The 22,316-nt window shown below is 43.5% G+C and overlaps 1 protein-coding gene and 1 long non-coding RNA gene across 5 annotated transcripts in view; one reads left to right on the forward strand and one right to left on the reverse strand.

Annotated features, from left to right (window-relative positions):
• The window catches only part of LOC132660785 (uncharacterized), a 493,076-nt gene that overhangs the window by 152,922 nt on the left and 317,838 nt on the right, over positions 1–22,316 (reverse strand). The window lies entirely within an intron of this gene.
• Positions 5,058–21,139, forward strand: LOC132660783 (caspase-1). Of its 3 annotated transcripts, XM_060604575.3 has the most exons (10): positions 5,058–5,178; positions 7,458–7,520; positions 9,227–9,481; positions 12,920–13,029; positions 13,866–14,039; positions 15,150–15,387; positions 15,923–16,087; positions 17,262–17,371; positions 18,851–18,954; positions 20,684–21,139. In XM_060604575.3, the coding sequence occupies exons 1-9, from the start codon at positions 5,163–5,165 to the stop codon at positions 18,947–18,949; spliced, it is 1,230 nt and encodes a 409-aa protein (XP_060460558.2). In that variant the 5' UTR covers positions 5,058–5,162; the 3' UTR covers positions 18,950–18,954; positions 20,684–21,139. The 3 variants fall into 3 exon arrangements, with proteins under 3 accessions (XP_060460558.2, XP_060460559.2, XP_060460560.2); XM_060604576.3 differs by lacking the exon at positions 15,923–16,087; XM_060604577.3 differs by lacking the exon at positions 9,227–9,481.

The following is a 22,316-nucleotide window of genomic DNA, read 5'->3' on the forward strand; positions in this document are numbered from 1 at the left end:
CTTAGTCATTTCCAGCTTTTGGTTGAAAGTGAGAGATGTGACTCTTCCTGGACTCCCAGGGTCACTGAGGGTTGTTCACTGGCCTGATCTCAATGCTGTTGGGTCTCACAGAACAGGAAGGCTGGTGGGCAGAGCAGTCGGAACACACATAGCATTTAATGACTCAGTCTGTGGCATCCCAAAACCATTATGACAGTAACATCAAAGATCACTGATTACAGATCACTGTAACAAACATACGAACGATAATAAACAAATTCAAAATACGGTGAGAATTACCAAAATGTGACAGAGACAGCAAGTTTGCTGAGGCTGTTGTGAAAACAGTCCTAACAGAATTGCCTGAGGCACGGTTGCCACAAACCTTCAGTTTGTAAAAAATACACCTGCAAAGGGCAACAAAACAAGGTATATCTGTACTTATCCCAGGGCCTATTTTTGTTAAGCACTCAACGCAAAATAGCTATTTTGGAGACACATCCATATGACTCTCCCACTCAAGGATCCACAGCGGCTCCCTCCTGCCAGTCACATCAGCCTAGATTCCTCACTGAGGCGGACTGTTGTAAATCATCATAATCTAGACCTAACCTACCTCTCAAAACTCAGTTCCCACTGATCCCAAACGAAAACCCTTTAATTCAAGCAGTCTTGCGTTTCCCTCCTCCCTATGACTCTGGCCTCAGCATTTTGTTTATATTAATCTTCTCACCGGGTTGTTCTGGTCCCACATTTCTACTCTTGGTAGATACATAGATGGACAGATAGATGGTAGACGATTGATAGATAGACAGATAGATGTTAGACACATAGATGTTAGACAGACATAGAGAGACAGATGTTAGACACATAGATGTTAGACACACAGATACACAGACAGATACATACATACATACATAGATGTTAGACACATAGATATAGATAGATAGACAGACAGATAGATAGATAGATAGATAGATAGATAATAGATGTTAGAGTCCAGCAATCAAATTATACCACATACTCATGGACTCTGCTATTGAGTAAGAGACTTGTCCACTCTGGGCCTCCATGTTTTGATCCTTAAAACTGAGCTACTAGTAATAATTTTCCAGCATTGTGAGTGGGTAAAAGAACCTATTTCAGTGCCTAGAACACAGAAAGTTCTCGGGTTAGTTATCTTCTTTCTCCTCCATTACCCATCAGCAAACCATCCCCCTCCTGCTGCTCTACAGACTGGGTCCCGCCAGCCTCTGCAAGTTTCCCTAATTGCCTCGGGTCAGAGGGCCATATTTAATTGGCTTTCTCACAGCACTTTTATCTATGCTCTCATTTATTGCCATTATAGTTATTCTCAATGCTTATACTTTATCTCCTCACATTATCTTCGTTTCGCAGCAGCAGGTGCAGAGTCCATCCGGATCCTCTGCTTCTACACTCCACACTCCCTGGAGCAGGGAGGCGGGGAGTAGCCCCCACCTGCAGGAAGGACTGAAAGGGGAGGAGAGCTGGCTTCTGACTCAGGCTCCACAGCCTGTGCTCCCTGAGTCTCTGAACCTGGGTCTTCTCATCTGTAACATGGAATCTATGCTTAGGTAACTGTCTAACTTACACATTTGCTGTGACAGGACATGAGATTAAAAAAAAAATCAGAAGCATTTTACAAAAATGTGTATTTGGACATGACCTTGCTTCCAGGATACAGCTTGTGACTGCTATAGGTGGGAGGCATTGTGGCCACTCCATCCTGAAAAGTAAGAATATGAGCCCACCCTTCCCACAAGGGGGAGAAAAGACAAGCTTAGAGATGTAAAATAAGGTTTCCAAGATCTACGTATAATGAATGGAAATCCACCCCAGGGCTGTTAGACCTCAAAGTCCTTGATGACAGGATGCAGCAAAGGGAAGGTTCAGACAAAGAAAACATAAAAGAATACGTTATAGTTGGTTAGTGCTCCCACTGAGATGCATTCACCATGAGGTCCGAACAGCTCTAAAAATATCAAGAAGAATACGTTTTGGAGAAAATGAGAGGGTATGTGGCTTTCTAAGTGTTGAAAATGGCACAGCCAGAATATAAGCACAGGGACCTTCTGCCTCCTAATAGCTTTCCACACCCTCTTAACACTCATACTATAGCACAGCCCAGCTAGCACAGGCAATTCTGACATGAGCATTGTTAAGTCATTACGTTCCAGTTATAACTGGACTGCTGCAATTAATGTGTGTTAAGATGATTTTTTCTATGTAATTTCCATGGAATTTCTATGGAATTTGCTACATACACATCTTTTTTAAAAAAAGTTTATTTATGTATTTTGAGAGAGAGTATGGGGGTGGGGGGGCGGGAAGAGAGAGGGAGAGAGAGAGAATCCCAAGCACGTTCTGCACTGTCAGGACAGAGCCCAATGTAGGGCTTGAACCCACTACCCAAGATCATGACATGAACCGAAATCAGGAGTCGGATGCTGAACCAACTGAGCCACCTAGGTGACCCCTAAGAGTATTTTCATTATATAAATTGATAAGTGTGAAGGTTAATATCTGCATTTTTTCTTAGTCTTGTTATCAGTCCATCTTCCACAAAATCGATCTAGAAAATAAAATGGCTCTATTGACTTTACTTCCGGGATATTGAATATGTGCTTACAGAAAGCAGTGGCTTCTCTGGGTCTTGCCATTCTCCTGTGTCTTCCATTTCAGTGTGTCCTCCAGTATTTCACAGCTCACCTCCTACTTCCTGTGTTCTGTTTAGCATTCACCACAGCCGTGACATTCTGAATATCCTAGTTACCTGTTAGGTTTCCTGTTTGTTTTCTCCTCTGGAGTCTGCGACCATGAGGGCAGGGGACCATGGTCTGTGTTGACTGAACCCCTGGCATCTAGACACAGTGTCTGACAGACTAGGTCATTGTATGTATTTGCTCACTGAGTGAATGGATGAGAGGCGGGAGGCTTCTCGCAAGAGGTAAACTTAACCTGAGGCAAGTTAAAGGCACAGCACAGGTAACACAGTCAGTGGGGCTGGGACAGTGTTGTGTGGTGACCGATGGTGGCTACTTGTGAGCACAGTGTGTTGCACACACTTCTGGGATCCCTAGGTTGTAGGCTGGGACCCATGTAACACCGTGTGTCAACTATACCCAGATGTCAAAAACCTAAAAAGACAAGCTTAATTAGATAATCTGAGAATAATTAACCTTCGCCATTTTTTCTAGTGAGAAATATCTGTGTTACAAATAACAATAGCGCTGATCGTAGGCTTACAACCCGCCAGGCCCTGTTCTATGCAGCTTCTACATTTTCACCCACTTCATGCTCAGAACCGTGTCAGTGTGCACTATTTATGAAATCATTTTACAGAGAGAGGAAGCAAAGCAGGGGAAACTTCAGCATCTTGCCCAAGAATGAGTGGTTACAAAGCTAAGTCAGAGATTTGGAGTCCGCAGCTGGGCTTTTAGACTCTACGGTGTCCATAAATTCAGAGTCAGGGAAGAGCAACAGGAAAGAAAACACTAGATTCTGGGGAAAAATGTGTCCATCCCTGAAAGCAAACCTACTTCCCAGAAGCACAGCCAGGAGCTGCAGGATGGACAGAGGATGCTGTGGCTCAACTTCCCCAAATGCTATAGACTGAATGTCTGTGTCCTTCCCAGAATCGTAGGTCGAGAAGCTGAGGCCCAAAGGGTTGATGGTTTTGGGAGGTGAGGTCTTGGAAGCTGACTAGGTCATGAGGGGCAGAACTGAACAGAATTAGGCTCCAGAGAGCTCCTTTCCCACCACATGGGGACACGGCCAGAAGTCAGCAGCCTGAGACCCAGGGAGGGGCCAGCACCACAACCCCAATAGGGTGCTGGGGCCCTGATCCCAGACTTGTAGCCTCTAGAGCTGGGGGAAGCAAACCCCTGTGGTTCATCAGCCATCAGTCTATGTTGTTCTCTTCCAGCCAGAATGAACTGAGTACGATGCCAAAGCAGAAGTTACGTTTCCCCATCACACTTGCTGATTCCTAATGAATGGGCAAGTCTGCACTGTGTGAGTTTCACTGTATACAGCTTTTCCCACTGGTTCCTGGCTCTCTGAGCCCCCTCTCTTCCTACTCCGACCTTCTCCAAGTGCAAGTGAAAGAAATTTCCCGAAGATACACTCCCTGATGCAGTCTAAGTTTCAGAGAACTGACTGTCTCTTGAAGCAGAGGGGGGAGGAAAACAAAACAGGATGCGAATGCGTGAACAGTGGCTATTTCTCAACACATGTACACACCCTGCTAAAAGGAAGGTGGAAAATGCTTTCGGTTTCATACCACCGAGGCTGACAGGAAAAAGCCATGGCCGGTAAGTTGTGCACTGTCTTAAAAGGACAGCTCTTGGGGAAAAACAGTTTTGGCTTTTACTTCTAGGAATGTTCAGGTGATCAGAATTGAGGGCGAGGGCACAGAGGCAGGGGGGAGGGCACAGGGGGAAAGGAGAGGGGTTCCAGAGAATTCCACAGCCTGCAGAAAGGAAAGGCAAGGGCCAGAAGGGAGCTGGGGCTTTACTGGTATCCTGTGGTTTTGCAATCCTAACTGAATTCGAAGGGCCACAGTCTGGTAGAAGGTGCGGGATCGGCCCGGGGTGGGCACCACAGGGAATGGGAGAACAGAGCGCTGCCTCTTTATCTTCCCGTGCAGGGTTGAGTAAACACGGGGCATGTCAGGACCATGCCGGGTTTCCAGATAGGAATGGCAGGGAGCCAGTGTGATTTCAGGCCGTCCGGGGAGCACGTACGGGCAAGGCCCAGGGAGCACTGACAGGGGTGCATGGCTGGAGGATTCCTGCACCATATGGAGGGGGCGTCCTACTGATTCAACCCAAAGTAGGCTACCCCTTGCTGCTGACACGAGAGGCGGGCAGCCCGTTTTTGTGACTTGACGAACCCTTGTTCTCCTACCAGACAAGGATCTGAAGGGCAAGAGGAAGCAGTTCATCAACTCAGTCAGCATGGGGACGGTCAATGGCTTGCTGGATGAACTCTTTGAGAAAAATGTGCTGAACCAGGAGGAGATGGAGAGAGTGAAATGTGAAAACGCTACAGTTATGGATAAGGCCCGAGCGCTGATCGACAGCGTCCTGCGAAAAGGGCCACGGGCGTGCCAGATCGTTATCTGTCACATCTGTGAGGAAGACACCCACCTTGCAGAGACCATGGGGCTCTCCTCAAGTAAGAGTCAATGACTCAGACCGAAGTTCATGTAGGCCCTGTGTCTGTGCCTGACACTGGGTTTCTTCCCTGCTCGTGTTAGTTTGCGGACAACTTCCTGGTTTCTGGCTTCGGGGCCCCATTTCTCTGTCGGTGGCTCTATTCTGTGTCTCCTCTTTTTTTTTGTTCCTGGCCTCCGTAGCCTTCTTTGGATCGAAGCTCTTTCCCCATCCGGAATATGTGGCAGCTGATTTGTTGAAGTTCATGAGAGCAGCCTGAAAAGTTTCATGTTGTATTCTCCAGCTACCCTGGCAAGGCATTTAATCAGCCAAGGTCTCTCTCTCTCCCTCTCTCTCTCTCTCTCTCTCTCTCTCTCTCTCTCGTTAAAGTCCAGGGAACATAGTCATGTGACATAAGAACTTCAGGTCTGTAATCAAATTCACTTTGTAACCCCTCTCCAAAACTGTGCTCTCCAGGAGGAATAAAATGTATTTCGGTGATGGTGAAGCCCTCAGAGAATAAATTCAGCGCTTACAGAAAAGTGAAGATTTTAAGTGGACTCTGTCTTCTAGTTACCCCCTCCCACCTTCTTCGAAGTAAGACTGTCCACTAGTGTGGGACCCGGCTGCAGACCATTCTGTGAGCCTCCCCAAACCCCCACCTCCAGTCCTTCTGAGGCCCTAATCCTGGGCTCAGACATCTGAGCAGCCCCTCCTGTGCTCACTTAGTCCCTCCCCACAGCAAACACAGGAGATCCAGGGGAGTCCAGCCCCTGGTCTCTCTTGCACATGCCAAAGCCATTTAGAAAGAGAAGATGTTCTTTGAAAATGAGAAGCCTTTTTCTCCTGGGGCTTGGGGGAAGCCTATGCCTGCTGAGTGACCCAGCAAGCATTTACCAATGAGTAATGAACTTCTCATTTATCTTTCAGTAACTCTTTCATTTAACATATCCCCCAAATTAGACACAACCAACAAATAACAATAAGGGCCCAGAATACTTTTAGAATAGCCAAAGCCTTCATCCTTGACCCATTCCTTTCCATCCACAGTTCATGGACCCTAGAGGCACTTGTATAACCCATTGTGACTCCCCATGTGTGGGGTGTGCCTCTCAAGTTGTCCCATGGTGCCTCCTCAGTGAGGGGTATAGGGCTTTGTCTCTCCCTCATCTCTCTGCCAATCTTTTTAGGCCCATAGAACATGACAATTAGATGTAATTTTCGGATGCACTCTAATGGGAGAGATCCTTCTAAGAGAAATTTCTTGGTCATAAGAAGACCGACTTTCTATTACCATAAAAGGCCTCCTCCAGAAAATGCTCTTGAAGTTACTGATGGTTAATTTACTCCAGCAGTCTAGATGGGTGGGATAGCCAAGCGTGCTACCTTGGGCTTGAAGTTTTATGGGGTTCCCTGCGGCTGTCCTCCATTCACAGCAGGGAAATGGACCACCGTTTGTAGATGGAAATCTGGTCTCCAATAGGTACCATGAAAAAAAGAGTTGGGAGTATTTCTCAATTGTCAGCTTATGCCAATTCTTAAACTTTTCGGAATAAGCTTCTCGGGTGGGTGTTGTTCTACTGAGATCCTTATAAAACCTTAAACAAATTTCAATTAAATTCTTATCTTTAAAATTGACAATCAAAAAAGTTACCGAAGAGGATTTACTAATATGTTGAGTGATTTGATGCGACCGAATACTGCAACTGAGGCGGTGGTTAGGGATCCTGGCACCTGTGTTATCGTGCAGTGCCCTATGTGGCATACTTGATTAAGAGTCTATGCATGATAACAAAGACAGGTTTGCACTCATAGCCTGGCTTGGCCACTCTCTTGTTCTGTGATACTTGGGAAACTGACTTTACACTGATTGAGGGGCGACCAGGAGGTCACCTCGTCCTGATTTTCTGCTGTGGTACGTCTTGGCAAAGTTAAGTGTCCACGAGCAGATGCCTGTCCTTTTTAGGTATCTCTAAAGCCCAGCCCGGCTCTGCATTAGACACTCCTTGCACACACCTGGTAGGCAGTAGGGGTCACCCCAGGAGCCATCAAGAGACCTCTTGATGCTACATCTGATTCTGTCTTTCATCGTAGAAAGCAGAAAGAGCCACGTTCAGAGACTCATCTGTTCTGCCACGAAGGTGTATAGGCTTTTGCTTCTCGGTGGTGGGTGTGGTTCTCAGCTAGTCGCATCTTGAACAGGCCTGCAGGAGGTACTTTCAAAGGGGAGCCTCCATCACATTGGCCAAGATTCCTGAGACATGAGAAGTGACTATTTTAATGTCCTTAATCTTTCCTCAGGCCCACAATCTGGAAATTCTCAGAACACCACGGACTCTGAAGTAGCGTTTCCTCCTCTTCCAGGTACTGGTATTTCCAAAGCAAGAACATCGAACTGCATCTTTCCTGATGTTAACTATATACAGGTTCATGGGATGACCTCAGGGTGAGAGGGCAATGGGTAATTCTCATGAACTGATCTGATGCCTTTTTCTTTTCTTAATCCATGTGCTTTAGCAGAGGCCATCCCCGTAGCTTTACTAACATGTTTATGCTCACAAGTTCTAAACCTGTGTCCCAAACCTGACTACCCACTTGAACACCACACTTCCCTGTTCTAGTGCCTACTGAAATATGCTCTCATGGCTCCCTCAGACAGCTTTTATCTCTCTGCGCCCCGAGCCTAACTGGTCATCCTTCCCCCCGCCCTGCTTCCCCTCCAGTTTCCTCTGTCCTGATTAATGACACCACTGTCACCCAGTCATTCACACCAGAAACCTGAAATCATCTTCAGTTCTTTCTTTCTCCTCACTTCCGACACTCAAGGAGCGGCCAAGGTTACTGGTTCCTCTCTCAAATCCAGACCCTGCTCTCTGCTTTTATTTCTACTACTCTTTTTCAGAACCCCTATTCCTATAGTGGCCTAGGATTCTTCAGCCATTTACTATACTTTTCTTGTCTTTAAAAAAAAAAAAAAGGAAAGAAAGGAAAAAATAAAAATAAATCCATCCTTCCCCCAGGTCCCCCCATTGGACTTTAAGCTTCATGAGGAATTTGGAAGTGTCTCACTTCTTCATAGGTACAATGCCATCACAGTAGCTGACTCAGGATGCATGCAGTAAATGTTAGTTAAAATACTATTTTACTGACTCATTTCATCACAATTGCTAGTATACCATGTCATTAAAAAGATATTTGACAGATGCCAATTGTGTCAGAGATCTTGCTCTAGGTAACGAACAGGACAAACAAAGCTCCTGCTTTTAATGATCTTATGAAAGTACATGAAATATGAAAGATAGGTATTTAGGAATTTCCACCATCAGATTAAAGCTAGCCGAAAATTTTGGGATGGAAATGACACTACATTTACCCCTTTCGGCAAAGATGGGATAGAACGCTATCCCACACAGTAGCAAATTAATCTACCATACTGAAAGATGAGTCATCAGATTATTTTCAATTAAGAATTCTTTTTGAGACAAGATCTTAGAACATTAGAACTCTAGATGCATTCGCTCATTTATTCATTAATTTATACATTCGGGAGGCATATGCAGGTTTGTCAGTATCTGAAGCACAAAGATGTGGGAATGAGATGTGGATTCAAAGACATGGGGCTTTTACCAAGGAAACTACATACAGAGGAAAGAAAAGATAGTACATTCTAGTGGAAACAAATTTACAGCTGTAGGTAACAGCATGGACTTTCCTTGGAGCAGATATTACAAATGGGCCATCACCATCACTGTGAGAAAGAGAAATGTAAAAGCAGTAGGTGGCTGGGAAGTTAGCGTTAGGCCCAGTGTCAAAGAGGAGAGATGAGAAGCCCCTCCCCTCATCTTAGGTGGTGATGAGCCATTAAATACTAGCCCGTGGGCCCAGTGTGAATTTGATGCGCTGAGAGAACTCAACAGGTACAGTGCAAGAGTACAGGTAGTTTATGGGGTAGATGGTGAAATAGTCAGAAGGCATTTTCAGGGTTATTTCCCATAATGGAGAACCTTCTAGAGACAGAGCAAGACTCTAAGTTGTGCCCATAGTTGAAGGGGTCTTTGTATTTCCTACAGAGGACAAACACGACAAAAACCCATTTAAGATTTTGGAATCTGTGGGCAAAGAGCTCCTTACTGGCGTTTTGCAAGACTTGGTGGAGAAAGATGTCCTGAAATTGGAGGAAGCAGAAAAGAAAAAATTTCATGATGCCAAACCTGGAGACAAGCCCCGGGTCTTTCTGAACTCAGTGCGTCAGAAACCCAAGGAGGCAGGTCAAGCCATTGTCCAAACTTTCCTTAATATGGACAAGCATTCTACCAGTTTAGAAGGTAAATAGAAGTCACTTACAACGGGCATCTCAAATTTTCTGGAGTCTAGTCACCTCCAAAGCCCCTCCAGGGTCCTCTATAATCTTGCCATCCTTCATTACTAGAATGCGGTTTTCACTAAACCTGTCGTTGTCCTTTTGGAGGCCATCCTGTCTTTTGCTGGCAGGGATCCAATCCCCAATGAGCTAAGAAGCCCAGTCTTTACATGTACGTTGCTCTCAGAAAGAGGTACTTGTGGACACTTTGCAGTGAGGGATATTTGACCTTGAACCCAGGTCCTGTCACTGTAGACACTCTGTGATTTCATTCAAGCTTCTTTCCCTCCCTGGGCACCAGTCTCAGCATCTCTGAAATGGTGACAATTTTGGTAACCTCTGTGCTAAGACAGTCACTCTTCTCCAGGGTTCCCTTCTGATTACACAGGATTATAATCCACCAAATCTCTTCACCCAGAGCACAAGTGTTTTCTTCACAAGTGAGTAATCGCTCTCAGCAGAGTGCCAGCCACATAGCAGGCACGTAATTAATACAGGATGAATACAACAAATGAAGAATGTGCAGGCAACAAATGTTACTTATCATAATTATGATTTTGCTTCTGATATTTAGACCTTTCTAGGGCTCACTCATTTCTGCAAGTTACAAAATAGGATCAGGAGAACACCTATAACGTGTCCAATCTATTAGGACATTTTAAAACTTCTGATCTACATTGAATTATATTACTAGAGCCCAAATCTCGCCGGGTCCAAGGTCACTAGTGGCACACTTAATTTACGACAGTGTTTAACCTGAACTCTCAGTCCTGCATACCAGAGCTTATCAATATACTAATAAAAATAAGCAATAATTAACAAACGATAACAGAAATTGTAGAGACTTCACTATAGCAAATGAGTTTTTTCAAAGAGTCCTTTCTGGAGGTGGGGCGCCCCTGACCAGCAGGACTCACACGCCCGTCTGATGGACGTCCAACGTGGTGGCCTGGGCCGTGTCCTCATTACTATTTAAATTGGACCCTCAGCAGGTTTATTACTTTCCCTTAAATCTGACATGGAATGGAGACAATGTGGATTTAAAAAAAATCAGAGATAATTCAGCAAATGGGAATCAAAACTGAAGTCACAGGAGCTTCAAAATAATTTTAGTAACTCCAGGCATCACAATGCACATCAAATGGAAAATACATCAGGCCGTCAGCCGAATCCATGGCAGGTGGGAGGCAGGCACAGGGGTTCCATGGGATCCCTCTGCACACGGAGCCTCCAGAGAGATCCCAGAATGCAGGCAGGTGGGGAAGCTGGGCGAGCTGGCCTTCTGTAGGACATAAAGACCTTGGCCAGGCCTTCTGGACATTGGCCAAGCCTTCTGGACATGGATAGGGTTCTGAGGGTTCCTAGCATGGTACTGAGGGGAGTGGGGAGAGGAGGAATCCAAGCTACTAGTTCATTTCGTGTAACAAGCTCACACTTGGGCAGGCTAACGTGCCACACACTGGTTATTCCTACAAAAAAATAACTACTTGGGTTCCTACCTCCCAAAGGGATGGCTTTGTCATACCTGGTACCAGACCGTCTCTTTTTGTATCAGTTTAAGGGGTTCTTGGAGCATTTCATTAGGTAACAGATAAGACAAACACATTGAAATTTTTATCTCAACTCGTAATTCTCTCATTTGTTTCCACTGTGCTGCTAGGTGAGTAGAACTCCCTTTGGGAAGCAGGCTGCACTATAATGTTTATTATGTGGTATTGAATGGATTCATCTCCATGCCAACCTTACCATTAAACATGAGATGGAAATCCTATCAATTCCCAGTTTCATCTGCAAACACAGTATCTATTTGTAGATACATAATGGTCATTAGGAGCCAACATTTGTTAAGTCAGAGTGTTCCCCAAAGCTGGACACAATCTGGAAACCAAGAACTCTTTTGATGAGAAAACGTACTCTGACCAGAGACTATCCCAGGACCCTATATGTCCTCCCACTGGCAGAATCTTCTAGAATACAAAGGAAGAGCATGTGTCACTGTTCAAAAAAGATTCAGAAAGCTGGGTTTCCTTAAAGACTTGTAATCTGCTGCCTCTCCAGGTTTTTAGCATTTAGAAAGACATTTATCAGAAAAATATTATTTAAAAACTAATGGAAACAAATGAGTGAAATAGAAAAAAAAAGTGTAGAATATAAACAACTGAAAATTTTATACAGGGTAACATTGCTTTTCTCATTTAAATAAAAGAAAATCAGAGGTGTTCTTCGTTCATGTAAGTGAACACAAAGGTTTACCCGTTTCATAGACAAAATCCTTCCTTTTCAAATAGCTCTTGGCAAACTTCTAAATTCTGTTTATGAATTCTTCTTCCTCATTTCTCTGGGGTGCGGGGAGCTCTGGACTTTCCAAGTGTCTTGCACAATCTCCGTCAAGTGAGGCCAAGCGGGGTCTGAGAGCACTACATTTCTCCAGGGAGTGGGTCAGGATGAGCCGGAGACAAACTTCTCCACAAGGGAGGAGGGATTTCCTCACATTTTTAAACCTGGTTGAAAACTGAGCGCGAGTTACTCAGCAACCTGGCGGCAAGTGTCACCAGAGCACAGTAGAGTCTCTGGACACAGCCCTAGAGTTACTACACAGCAGTGACCCTCTACATAGCTGACCTCACAACTTGGCGACAAGTCACCGAAGCCTGTCTCCTCTGGAAAGGTCAAGAGTCTGGGCCAAGTGACAGCTGGATGGTACACACTTCAAGATCCCATTACGTGTCTGGGGTGTATTGCATGAAAAAAGAACGGGCTCAAAACTGCACACCGTCCCACAGGACGGCCACTAGCCATACCTGGCTTGGGTGCCTGACTCCTCGCTGGTAACACGTGCCGAAAGGGTGATATTTTGGACATATCATGTTAAAATGTAGTGCTAATGTTAGTACTAATGCCAATTAATATTGATTAATGTCATCTGTTTCTTTTTAGTTTTTTTTTAAAATGGACATTATAAAATTTTGAATTGCACAGGTGGCCCAATTACATTTCTAATGGCTAGCCCTCCAATAAATATTAGCTCAACATGTTCTTGCTCGGAGACGATAGAAAGTCTACTTGGATGAGTGAGGACCCTACAGTAAAACCACTAGAAAAATCAAACTGTTTCTGCTGAAGGTGGAAAGGCTACATTTGACCCCAAATCATCAAGGCGTTTTCTTCAGAATTAGCAGAATCTACTATTGCATTTTCAGGTGGATCTTCTTTCTCTACTAAAAATCCCCCCCTTCTTTCCTAGTCAAAATACATCTCCTCACACTAGAGGTTAGATATAGTCACAACCCTTACGTGTTAAAAAATCTTCTGCCCATAGTTTCCCTTCTTTGTCAGTTTCTGAAGTGGTAACTGGGTCACAAAGGCAGATCTCATAATTTATGTCATGTGATGTATCCTGCAGCTAGCGTGAATAACATGCCTGGGCCGGCTGAGCCAGAAGAATCTGTAGATGCTCTCAAGCTTTGTCCTCGTGAAAACTTCGTGAAACTGTGTAAACAGAGGGCTGAAGAGGTGCTGTGCTCGTCCGTGAAATAGAGAATAAGAGAGAAACAACTGTTTTCACGAAATACACGGTTTCCTAAAGCACTACCTGCAAAGTTTGGGGAGTGGGGGCAGTGGTCATCTTACCCATAGATGCTTTGGGCAAGGAGGAAATCATGGGGCCTCACATAGACTCTAATTCTCTTTCAACCCCATGATAAAATATACATTTCTCACTTTGTTCATCTATTTGTTCTAGTATCTATTTGTGATTTATGACAATTTTAGGTGTAGTCATGGATGCAAAATATGTATAAGAGAATATGGCCAAGTAATAATTGTTTGCATTCTAGTGAAAATCCTAGATATAATGCATATTTTTAAAATATAATTGAAGCCTGCATAGCACTGTATGTTGCTATGTTTTCAAAAACCAGTACCAGAATAATAATGTTACCAAAGGCAAAGGATCACTGATGCAATCGTTTTTAGCCGGGGCCACTGGCAGGTGTCTCCCGGCTTTGACAAAAATTGATCTGAATCTTGAATTCTAAGAAAGATGAGACCAGGCAGAGAAGAGAGAGGAAGAGACAGTAGGAAGTATTCGAGGGCCCTCGAGATTCCTGAGTAACCATCGCAGATATATACTGGGTCCTGTTCCAGGCTCTTAAAAGATCATTTTACTTCCAATTTGTAATTCTTTCCATTGTCAACTCAATCCACTGTAAAGAGTTAAGAAGGCAGGGTCTTCTGGTTCAGGGGTTGGGACAGCTACATGAGCCCTTAGCACGTAACAGGGACTGGTGGGTGAGGCTTTCAAAGGAGAGGGAGACAAACTGAACTCACTGCAAATCCATTTCTGGCAGATCTACCCAATAAAGGAGAGAAAGGATCGTACTCGTCTGGCTCTCATCATATGCAATACGACGTTCGATCATCTTTCTCTCAGGAAGGGGGCTGACCTTGACGTTGCAGGGATGAGGAGGCTGCTTACAGACCTTGGCTATAGTGTGCACGTAAAGGAGGAACTCACTGCTAAGGTAGGGACCCCTAACTTGCCCCAAACAAGTACGTCTTCAACATTCATACTGCTACTAACACATTAGTGTTACCATATTAGGCAAATGTTTGCCATGTGTGTGTGTGTGTATTTATAAAATGGAAGTACGAGAGAGTAAAATCTATGCCTCTTTTGAGCTCTAACTGTCGTCAGTTCCATAAATGAACAAAGTGATTGGCATGTTCCAAAGTGGGATGATTAGGACTTGGCCCCAACACTGCCCAGAAAACTCTAGAGTAACGAGCGTTTAGCAAGAATGTACTTGCCACGAATGTACTGAGTCCCAACTGTGTCCCAGGGGTTATTCCTGGCACTGGGTACAGGTCTGTGAATGAGACAGGAAGCTCCCACCTGCCACAATCCAGGTGCACTTAGCGAGAATAATCAATCTGTAAGCAAAACAGAAAATTTCAGGGTGTCTCTAGAAGAGCGAAAAGAGTCAAAAGCAAGTGAAAAGGAAACATGAGAGCAAACTGGTGAGTGGGGAGCAAGAACGTTGGACGGGGTGGTCGAGAGAAACCTCTCTGAGGAGATAACAGAGAACGAGGCACACCACTGCATGGAACAAGACAGGTCCAGAAAGGCGTGGATGAAATACATTCCCAGTGACAAGTCTGAACGGAATGGGAAAGCTGGCACAGGAGCACCACAGAAAGACTATGGTGACCGCAGCCCAGGAGAGGAGGAGGCAGGGCGAGAGAGGGTGTTCGTACATCCACGGTTCAATTTCATTCTAAGCACCGTGGGATGGGTTTTACAAGGGAAGCTGTGTGATGCCTTTATGACACAAAACTCTGATCAGGTAATGAGAGAAAAGACAGAGATGGAAAGGGAAAAGACAGAGATGGAAACTACATAAGGGACGGGAGGCGAGTGCAACATGTATCCAGAGGATGGTTTACATAGTGTCCTCAGGAGCAGAAAGTTCCACCCAATGCTTCATGATAGGAAGATGGGGCAGCCACCAGGAGAAGGCACAGCACGTGGAATGCCACGGATGCTTCTTAACACTGTGCATGAGGAGTAGGAGGTCAGGCTAATTGAAATGCTTGTCCCTGTCAAAGTGAGACTTGGAGGTCTTTTTTTTCAGGACATGGAATCAGAGCTGAGGGCATTTGCTGCCCGTCCAGAGCACAAGTCCTCGGACAGCACATTCCTGGTGTTCATGTCTCATGGCATCCTGAGTGGAATCTGTGGGACGAAGTACAGTGCTGAAGGAGACCCAGATGTATTGGCTTATGACACCATCTTCCAGATTTTCAACAACCGCAACTGCCTTAGTCTAAAGGACAAGCCCAAGGTCATCATCGTCCAGGCCTGCAGAGGTGGTGAGTTCTGAGATGAAGCTGTTTGCAGAGAACTGTGATGTGTACTTTTTTTCTAGAGGAAACGATTGTAGACCCAATTCAGGCCACAGAAACCAAACTGAACTATTAGGAGAGTCCACCTAGGGGGCTGGTAGCACGAGAATGTGCCCTGTCAACTGACACATCTCTACTTGACTTAATCCAGGGTCTTTTAGGTTTTGTGGAGTGGCATTTGGGGGGATAAAAAGGAAACAAAAATTATTTAGCGAAAAATCTAAGTCTGCTCTCTGAAATGATGCAAGTGAGGCTTTAACTCCTTTGTTGGTCTTAGCAAATGGGTTCTTCCAGTTTTATGACATTCTCACCATTAGTGGGCACATTGCTCAACAACACGAGAGAAAGGCAGAGTGGTGTGTGTGTGTGTGTGTGTGTGTGTGTGTGTGTGTGTGTGTGTGTCTGAAACTGGTTAGAATAAATATTTAACAAGAAAGAGGTGGGTAATTGGACCAGACATACTCGGAGCTGTACAGTGTGAAGCAAGTCGATGTCTCCACAGAAAATTTGGGGGAACTGTTGGTCAGTGACTCTCCAGCGGCCCCAATGGACAGCACTACACAGATGGGTAGCAGCCTTTCACAGGTGGGTGACAACCTAGAGGACGACGCCGTTTACAGGGTCCACGTGGAGAAGGACTTCATCGCTTTCTGCTCCTCAACCCCACGTACGTGTCCTTCTGTTGCAGACAGGGATTGGGGGGCCTGAGGCCAGCTCTGAGTGATTCTAGAAAATCAAGACAGGCTCTGTGCAACAATGACCTGAAGCAAATTTTAAGGGTTGATGTCTTTTATGTTTTGTCTTGTCTGTTCTATGGGGATAAAGATTCTTTTATCCCCCATACGTTCTAAAATTGTGCTTTTATTATAAGTGCAATGCTTTATAGTCAAAGGCACACCAAACATTAAAACAACCTAATGGAAGGAACCCCCCTGACCATAAGCCATTTTAACATAAATGATGGATTCAGTTTTCTATTGAATCCAGTCAACATTTTGAGAAGAGTTTTTATGGATCCTGGGTCTGGCTGCCCTTTTCCAGGGATCCAGGGCAAGCCTTGCCTCTGTATTTCCCATTTGATACTTTCTGTCGGTATGCCATCACACACCCCAGCAAGGGATTTGGATGCCCTGTTAGAGGAGTACAAAATGGTACTAGGGGGCTTATTAGACCCTACTAATAGAACAGTGTAGAATTCTTGAGCTCAACATAATTACCTGAAGAAGCCTGACATTTGAGTGCTTTTAATTTGCAAATTTTTATTTTTCATCTTTTTTAACCCGTTTATGGAATCATAATTGACATACAAAATACTATGCATATATAGTGTATATGATGTAATGAGTTTGGAGATAAGTATGTATCTGTGAAATCATCACCACAATCTATGCCATGAACATATCGATTCCCTCCAAGAGTTTCCTTTGGGTCTGTTCATCTATTTTATTTGCTATATTGTGAAAGGAGAGTATGAAATCTGTGAAGAGCCACCTGTGTAAACACGGGGACATTCTTGAATCCATTTGAGCTTCTATTGTTGCCTCTGTTTTAAAATGTGATAATTCCAGTTATCTCTCAAGCAGATGAACACAGGGCATGTAATAAAAAGTCAGTCAGTCCTAACAATACAGTGCCATCTCCCACAATTCTGATGAGCTGCCCCATTAGGTCAATCTCTACTAGCTTTTGGTGTGTTGGTTTGTTTCCCCTCTGTGGAAAAGGGTTATAAGTGCTTCTCCTCAACATGTCGAGAGAATTACCACGCTATGCTTTAGAAACAAATGTAAGCAACCTAAGGGCGAAGGCCACAGCCCAAGGGTGACCGCTTCCTGTCTCCTTAGATCATGTGTCTTGGAGAGACGTGAACAAGGGATCTCTCTTCATTACACAACTCATCACGTGCTTCCAAAAGTATTCGTGGTGCTCTCATCTGGAGGAAGTATTTCGGAAGGTAAGCTTGTCTCTCCTCTTCTAGTCACGTGTTGCTTAGGAGGGCTTTGTTATTATCTGCCTTTCAGGGGACAGTGGCAGAAATGTCAGGCAAGCACAAGTAGAGTGGCACCTGGTTTTTGTCATCTAGGTGTTTAAAACCTGATGCAGAAAAAAAATATCAATGTGTAGAAGCAGGAGATCAAAATATATTAAACAATAATAGAAAATATAAGCTTGTCTCTCATGGGATTTAAGTTCTTACATTTCAAAGAGTGGGAGGTATTTAGATTAATTTTCATTGTTTAATTTATTAAATAAATAGGGTTGGGTGGCATACTTGGTGGTGGGTTCTATCCTGGCAACAAGGGGGCGAACGAGACATATGTGACATAAGGCTGTGGAGCATTTACACTCTTGTAAGAGGGATGATTGCTGGGATAGGATCCGTAAAGACAAAGACTGAGGACATGTGAAAGAGAAGACGGGAGAAGACGTTCTTTGAATGGAGTGGTCCAGAAGGGAAGACGTGATATTCCTTCCCCAGCTCAGGACATACCTGGGTCCTCCTTCTTCTAGTTTATTTCCCTCTGTAGCTCCCGCAAGCATGCATGCCTTCAGGGTATGCGTTTATTTGTTTCTTTTTCAACTGCATTCACGCACTCAAATGAGACCTTAATGAAGGCAGGGATTTGCCAAACACCTCAACATTCAGGCACATAGGAATTAATATTCATTGAGTGAATAAATGCATGAATAATAAATATATGCTCCTCCCCTCTCTTTTAGGGAGAAAGGGATTGGTATTAAGAACATGGAAAAGTGTGTTGCGTTTCCATTCAAAAACACAGAGGACAGGTACACTCTTATGGACAAAGAAGGCTACACCATTAGTAAATTGGAGAAGACTGCAGTGTGACATGAGTCAGGGTCTGTGTAAGAACTTAGCAAGTTGACAAACAGGATTTATACACTGCACTTTGAAGGGCATCTCTAGGAAAAGACTAGCACTAGTCGATCTAGGTTAAGTAGGATCTCATTGATCAGTCCGTGTCAAAAGACTTCAGGTCAGGTTGGTGGAGGGGATGTGAAAGTTGTTCATTGTTCCAGACTTAAGAACAAAATCCTGGGATTTGAGTCTCATTAAATTGAGGAGTTAGCCCTGGTGGATGTAGAACGTAGAGAATTCTCGAAACCGAGTTCTCACGAACAGACCCCAAAGGAAAATTGGTTATTAGACCTATAGATCAGAAAACAGGAAATGGAAGTTTGAAAGGCCTTGGATTAGATATAAAGTATGTGAGACAAAGAGCTATTGTGACAGAGGGTGTCACTTTTAAGAGGGAAGGCAGCAGTGGCAGGAAATTAGACTATCCATGGGACCAGCCTCATCAGTCCTGGGAGCACCCTGCATGCCCAGAATTTTCAGGCTCGAGGTGGAAAATCTTTTCTGAGAATTCGTAAGAGGTAGGCCTCACCGAGCACCTCTTTTTGGTTTTAGGTACAACAGTCATTTGAAAAACCAAATGTTAGAGCCCAGATGCCCACCATTGAACGACTATCCATGACAAGATACTTCTATCTCTTCCCTGGCAATTGAAAATAGTAAGTATCAAGAGCTGTTGGCAGGTGAAGTGAATGGGAGAGTAATACGGGTGGTGAGGTCCAGTGACCCATGGCAGCTGACAGCTGAGACGGTCACAGTAGTGTGCCTTGTTGATGTAGTCTGGCGATCAGTTGCTGTTTTTTACTGTACTTAATGTGCATCTGGCCCCTACCTCCACCTCCACAATCCATCCATCCGTCAGTCAATCAGTGAGAGAAGCCAAAGCAAGACAGGAAGTAATAACCTACGAAGGACACACGGTAGCAGCTATTAACATAGAAATGTGCTCACGCTTCCATTATTACTCATACTCATCTCTCATTCTCTACCTGCCCTCCCCTCCCTCACGCTCAGTCACCACACAGTGCCTCAGATCCTGAAAACACAGAACACAGAGGAGCTGACCATGGAGAAAGCAGGACTTTGGTCCTCTGAGGGCATGCACTCCCTCACTACTTTGAGCTATCATCATCACATAGTATGAAATCTATCCGGGACTGTAAAGCTTGTGGTGAGGCCAACTCTGGTTCTCCAGCTGTTCTCACAGTGTGGATCTCAGAACACTCAAGAGTGTGGTCTCAGATCTGCAAATACTACTCAAGTATCAAAACCCCTTCAAGCACCCATCTCAACATATTATTATTATTATTATTATTATTATTATTAGGCAAACTACTTTAGAATGGGTACATCAAGGTTAGACCCAACAATTATTTTACTCCCTCATAGCAGCTTTATATCATTCTACATCATAAACAATTCTTAGTATCCCTCTCAGACACATAATTTAAATTATATTTTATCGTAACGTTTATCTCAGTAGTTTAAATATTTACCCATACTCTGGTTTCTGACAATTTGGTTCCATAATTGCACAGATATCTCAGTATAATAGCTTTTAAGGCCTAATTAGTTCAGTAGAACCACATTTGGGGATTGAATTATTGATGTGATGCATTTCTCAAGCAGTTACTATGTTCCGGGTTCTGTTCCAGTTGCTTGTAACCTACCAGTAAGCAAAATAAATGGAGTCTTTGCTCTGAGAAAGCTCATACTCTAGCGAGTGGAAACAGACTCTAAATACACAAGGAAATATATCCTATGTCAGAGAGGGATAAGAGCTAAGAAGAAAGATAAAGGAGACTAAAGAGACACAAGAAGGTGGATGCTGCAGTGCTATCTATAGATTAATCAGGCAAAGTTTCTTTGAAGTGATAAAATGGTAAAATCAGAACAAAGAATGGACAGACTGGGGAGGGAACCTTGTGGTATCATGGGCAGGGGGAAAAGTGTCCTAGCTCAGGGAATAGCAAGTACAAACACCCTAAGGCAGAAATGCAATTAACATGTCTGAAGAACTGCAAAACGATGGTAGACTGGAGGCAGATGAGATTGGGGAAAGTGGCTGAAACAACCTAAGAAAAGCAGTGGGGAGCCTGATCACAAGGACCTTGGTGGTCACATGGTAAATGTTTTACATATTTTATGCCCAGTGAGATGGACAATATTTCAAGTGCTTTGCACAGAGAAATGATGTAATTTCATAACAGATTTGGCAAAGATCACACTGAGTATTTTTAGCAGACAGATTATAAGGGTCACAAATATAAACCAAAGGAAGTGGCAAAAAGTACCCAGAAGAGGATGAAAAAAGAATCATAATAAGGGATGGACTAAAGGCCTCTGGGGATTACTATCGTGACCTTCTGTTCTTTTTCTCTCCTTCAGGCAATCATGGGCAGTCCAGCCCTTCTTGACCAACTTGGAAAAGTACCTTAGCTAGCACAACACACTCATTTAACGTTTGGTATCTCAATAAAAATGAAAACAACTAAACTGTGCCCTGTAAATCCTCCAAAAGAGAATACAATTTCAATTAAAATGGTGGCTGGTTGGAAATGAAGTGTAAGAAGCAAGCTGGGTTTTCCAGCTTAATGACTCCTATAGTCTCTGCACGTCACTGGGTGAAGACAGCTGGCCATGACTTTGGCCCTCAGTACAAGGTGAAAGGAGACGGTGCCCATCTGGAGACCAACACTGTAAATTAGCTCCCCATTTGTACACTCTCAAACCCTGGATCTATATGATGATGTAGAACAAATTTTCTAATTCATTACTTAATCAACATGATCTGTTGGGCTCATTTTTTTTCCTCAGTAAACTATTATGATTTCAGCAAATTAATCCCATATATCTTTCTTCCCATAAGTTAATTTTCTTGTTATTGTTTTCCTCAGACTCTGCATGTTCCACATTTCAGAAAAATTTTATCCCTTGCAAGCTCTTGGCTATTGAGATCAGTTGGGCTTTGATTCAAGACGGTATAAAGTCAGTGTATTTGTAGAGAAATACAAATATAATTGCATAAATGGCAGTAAAGTGAAAGGGGGGTGTTAGTAATGGAAAAGACAACATCCACAGTTCTGGAGGGATGAATGTTGGTAGAGGAATTTGGGCAACATGGCCATCAGAACTACTATGGAAGGAGATGTACCACTTCTGCTATGCGTACAGAGAATGCTGGATAGATATTTTAACACATGGCTGAACTAAATTTAAAAAAATAAAAGGATGCTCTATATATCAAATGTAACTATAATAGTTAAATTTATACAGATCAATTGTATGTCAGGATTAATGTAAAGATTTTGATTATTGTGAGGGATTTTTGTATATAAGTAACTAATTTAATCATAACAACAGCCCTGTAATTATCAACATCCCTGTTTTACAGACAGTGAAACAAAACAACATAGAGCTTAACTGACTTGTCCAAAGTCACAGTCAGCACGTGGCCACAACAAGATAGGAGTGCCCAGACTCACTCTGGAATCAGAATTATTAACCATTGTGCTGTGTTGCCTCTTCAAAGCAAGGAGAGACTAGAATGGCAGGGATTCTGAACTATAGGGGTTAAGTGAATTTTGAATTGCAACGGTTAACTAATGTTACAAAGATTAATGATGTTTTTATTTCTGGACTTGGCCTACCTATGTAGAAACATGAGCCACATCACAAAGATCCAAAGACACATATTATATACACCTCATTCTCTGGCTACTGAGTGTTAATATTAGAAATCCACTAGCAGAAAGACTGCCTCACATCTCAACTCAAAATTGAAATATATAAATCAATCAGTCAATAAATGCACATACATAATTCATATACATATACAAGTGTAGATGTACAACACATAAAAAACAAGGAAGAAAAACATATGAACGAAGCATTCAACTTGAGAAGTCCGAAGAATAGTAAACCAATACATAAAAAGAAGTAAGCAAATAATAAAGATTAAAAAGAAATCACGAATAAAATGGTAAGGAAACAAAGGACTGAGCAGGTCATTAAAGCAAAC

The sequence above is a fragment of the Panthera onca genome, chromosome D1 (assembly GCF_046562875.1).
Source record: "Panthera onca isolate mPanOnc1 chromosome D1, mPanOnc1 haplotype 2, whole genome shotgun sequence".
Lineage (NCBI taxonomy): Eukaryota > Metazoa > Chordata > Mammalia > Carnivora > Felidae > Panthera > Panthera onca.

Excerpts from the sequence above, each read along its gene's own strand:
- LOC132660783 (XM_060604575.3), top strand. Across the intron at positions 14,040-15,149 it reads AGGAGGAACTCACTGCTAAG|GACATGGAATCAGAGCTGAG; the intron begins GTAGGGACCCCT and ends CTTTTTTTTCAG. Across the intron at positions 17,372-18,850 it reads TGGAGGAAGTATTTCGGAAG|GTACAACAGTCATTTGAAAA; the intron begins GTAAGCTTGTCT and ends TTTTGGTTTTAG.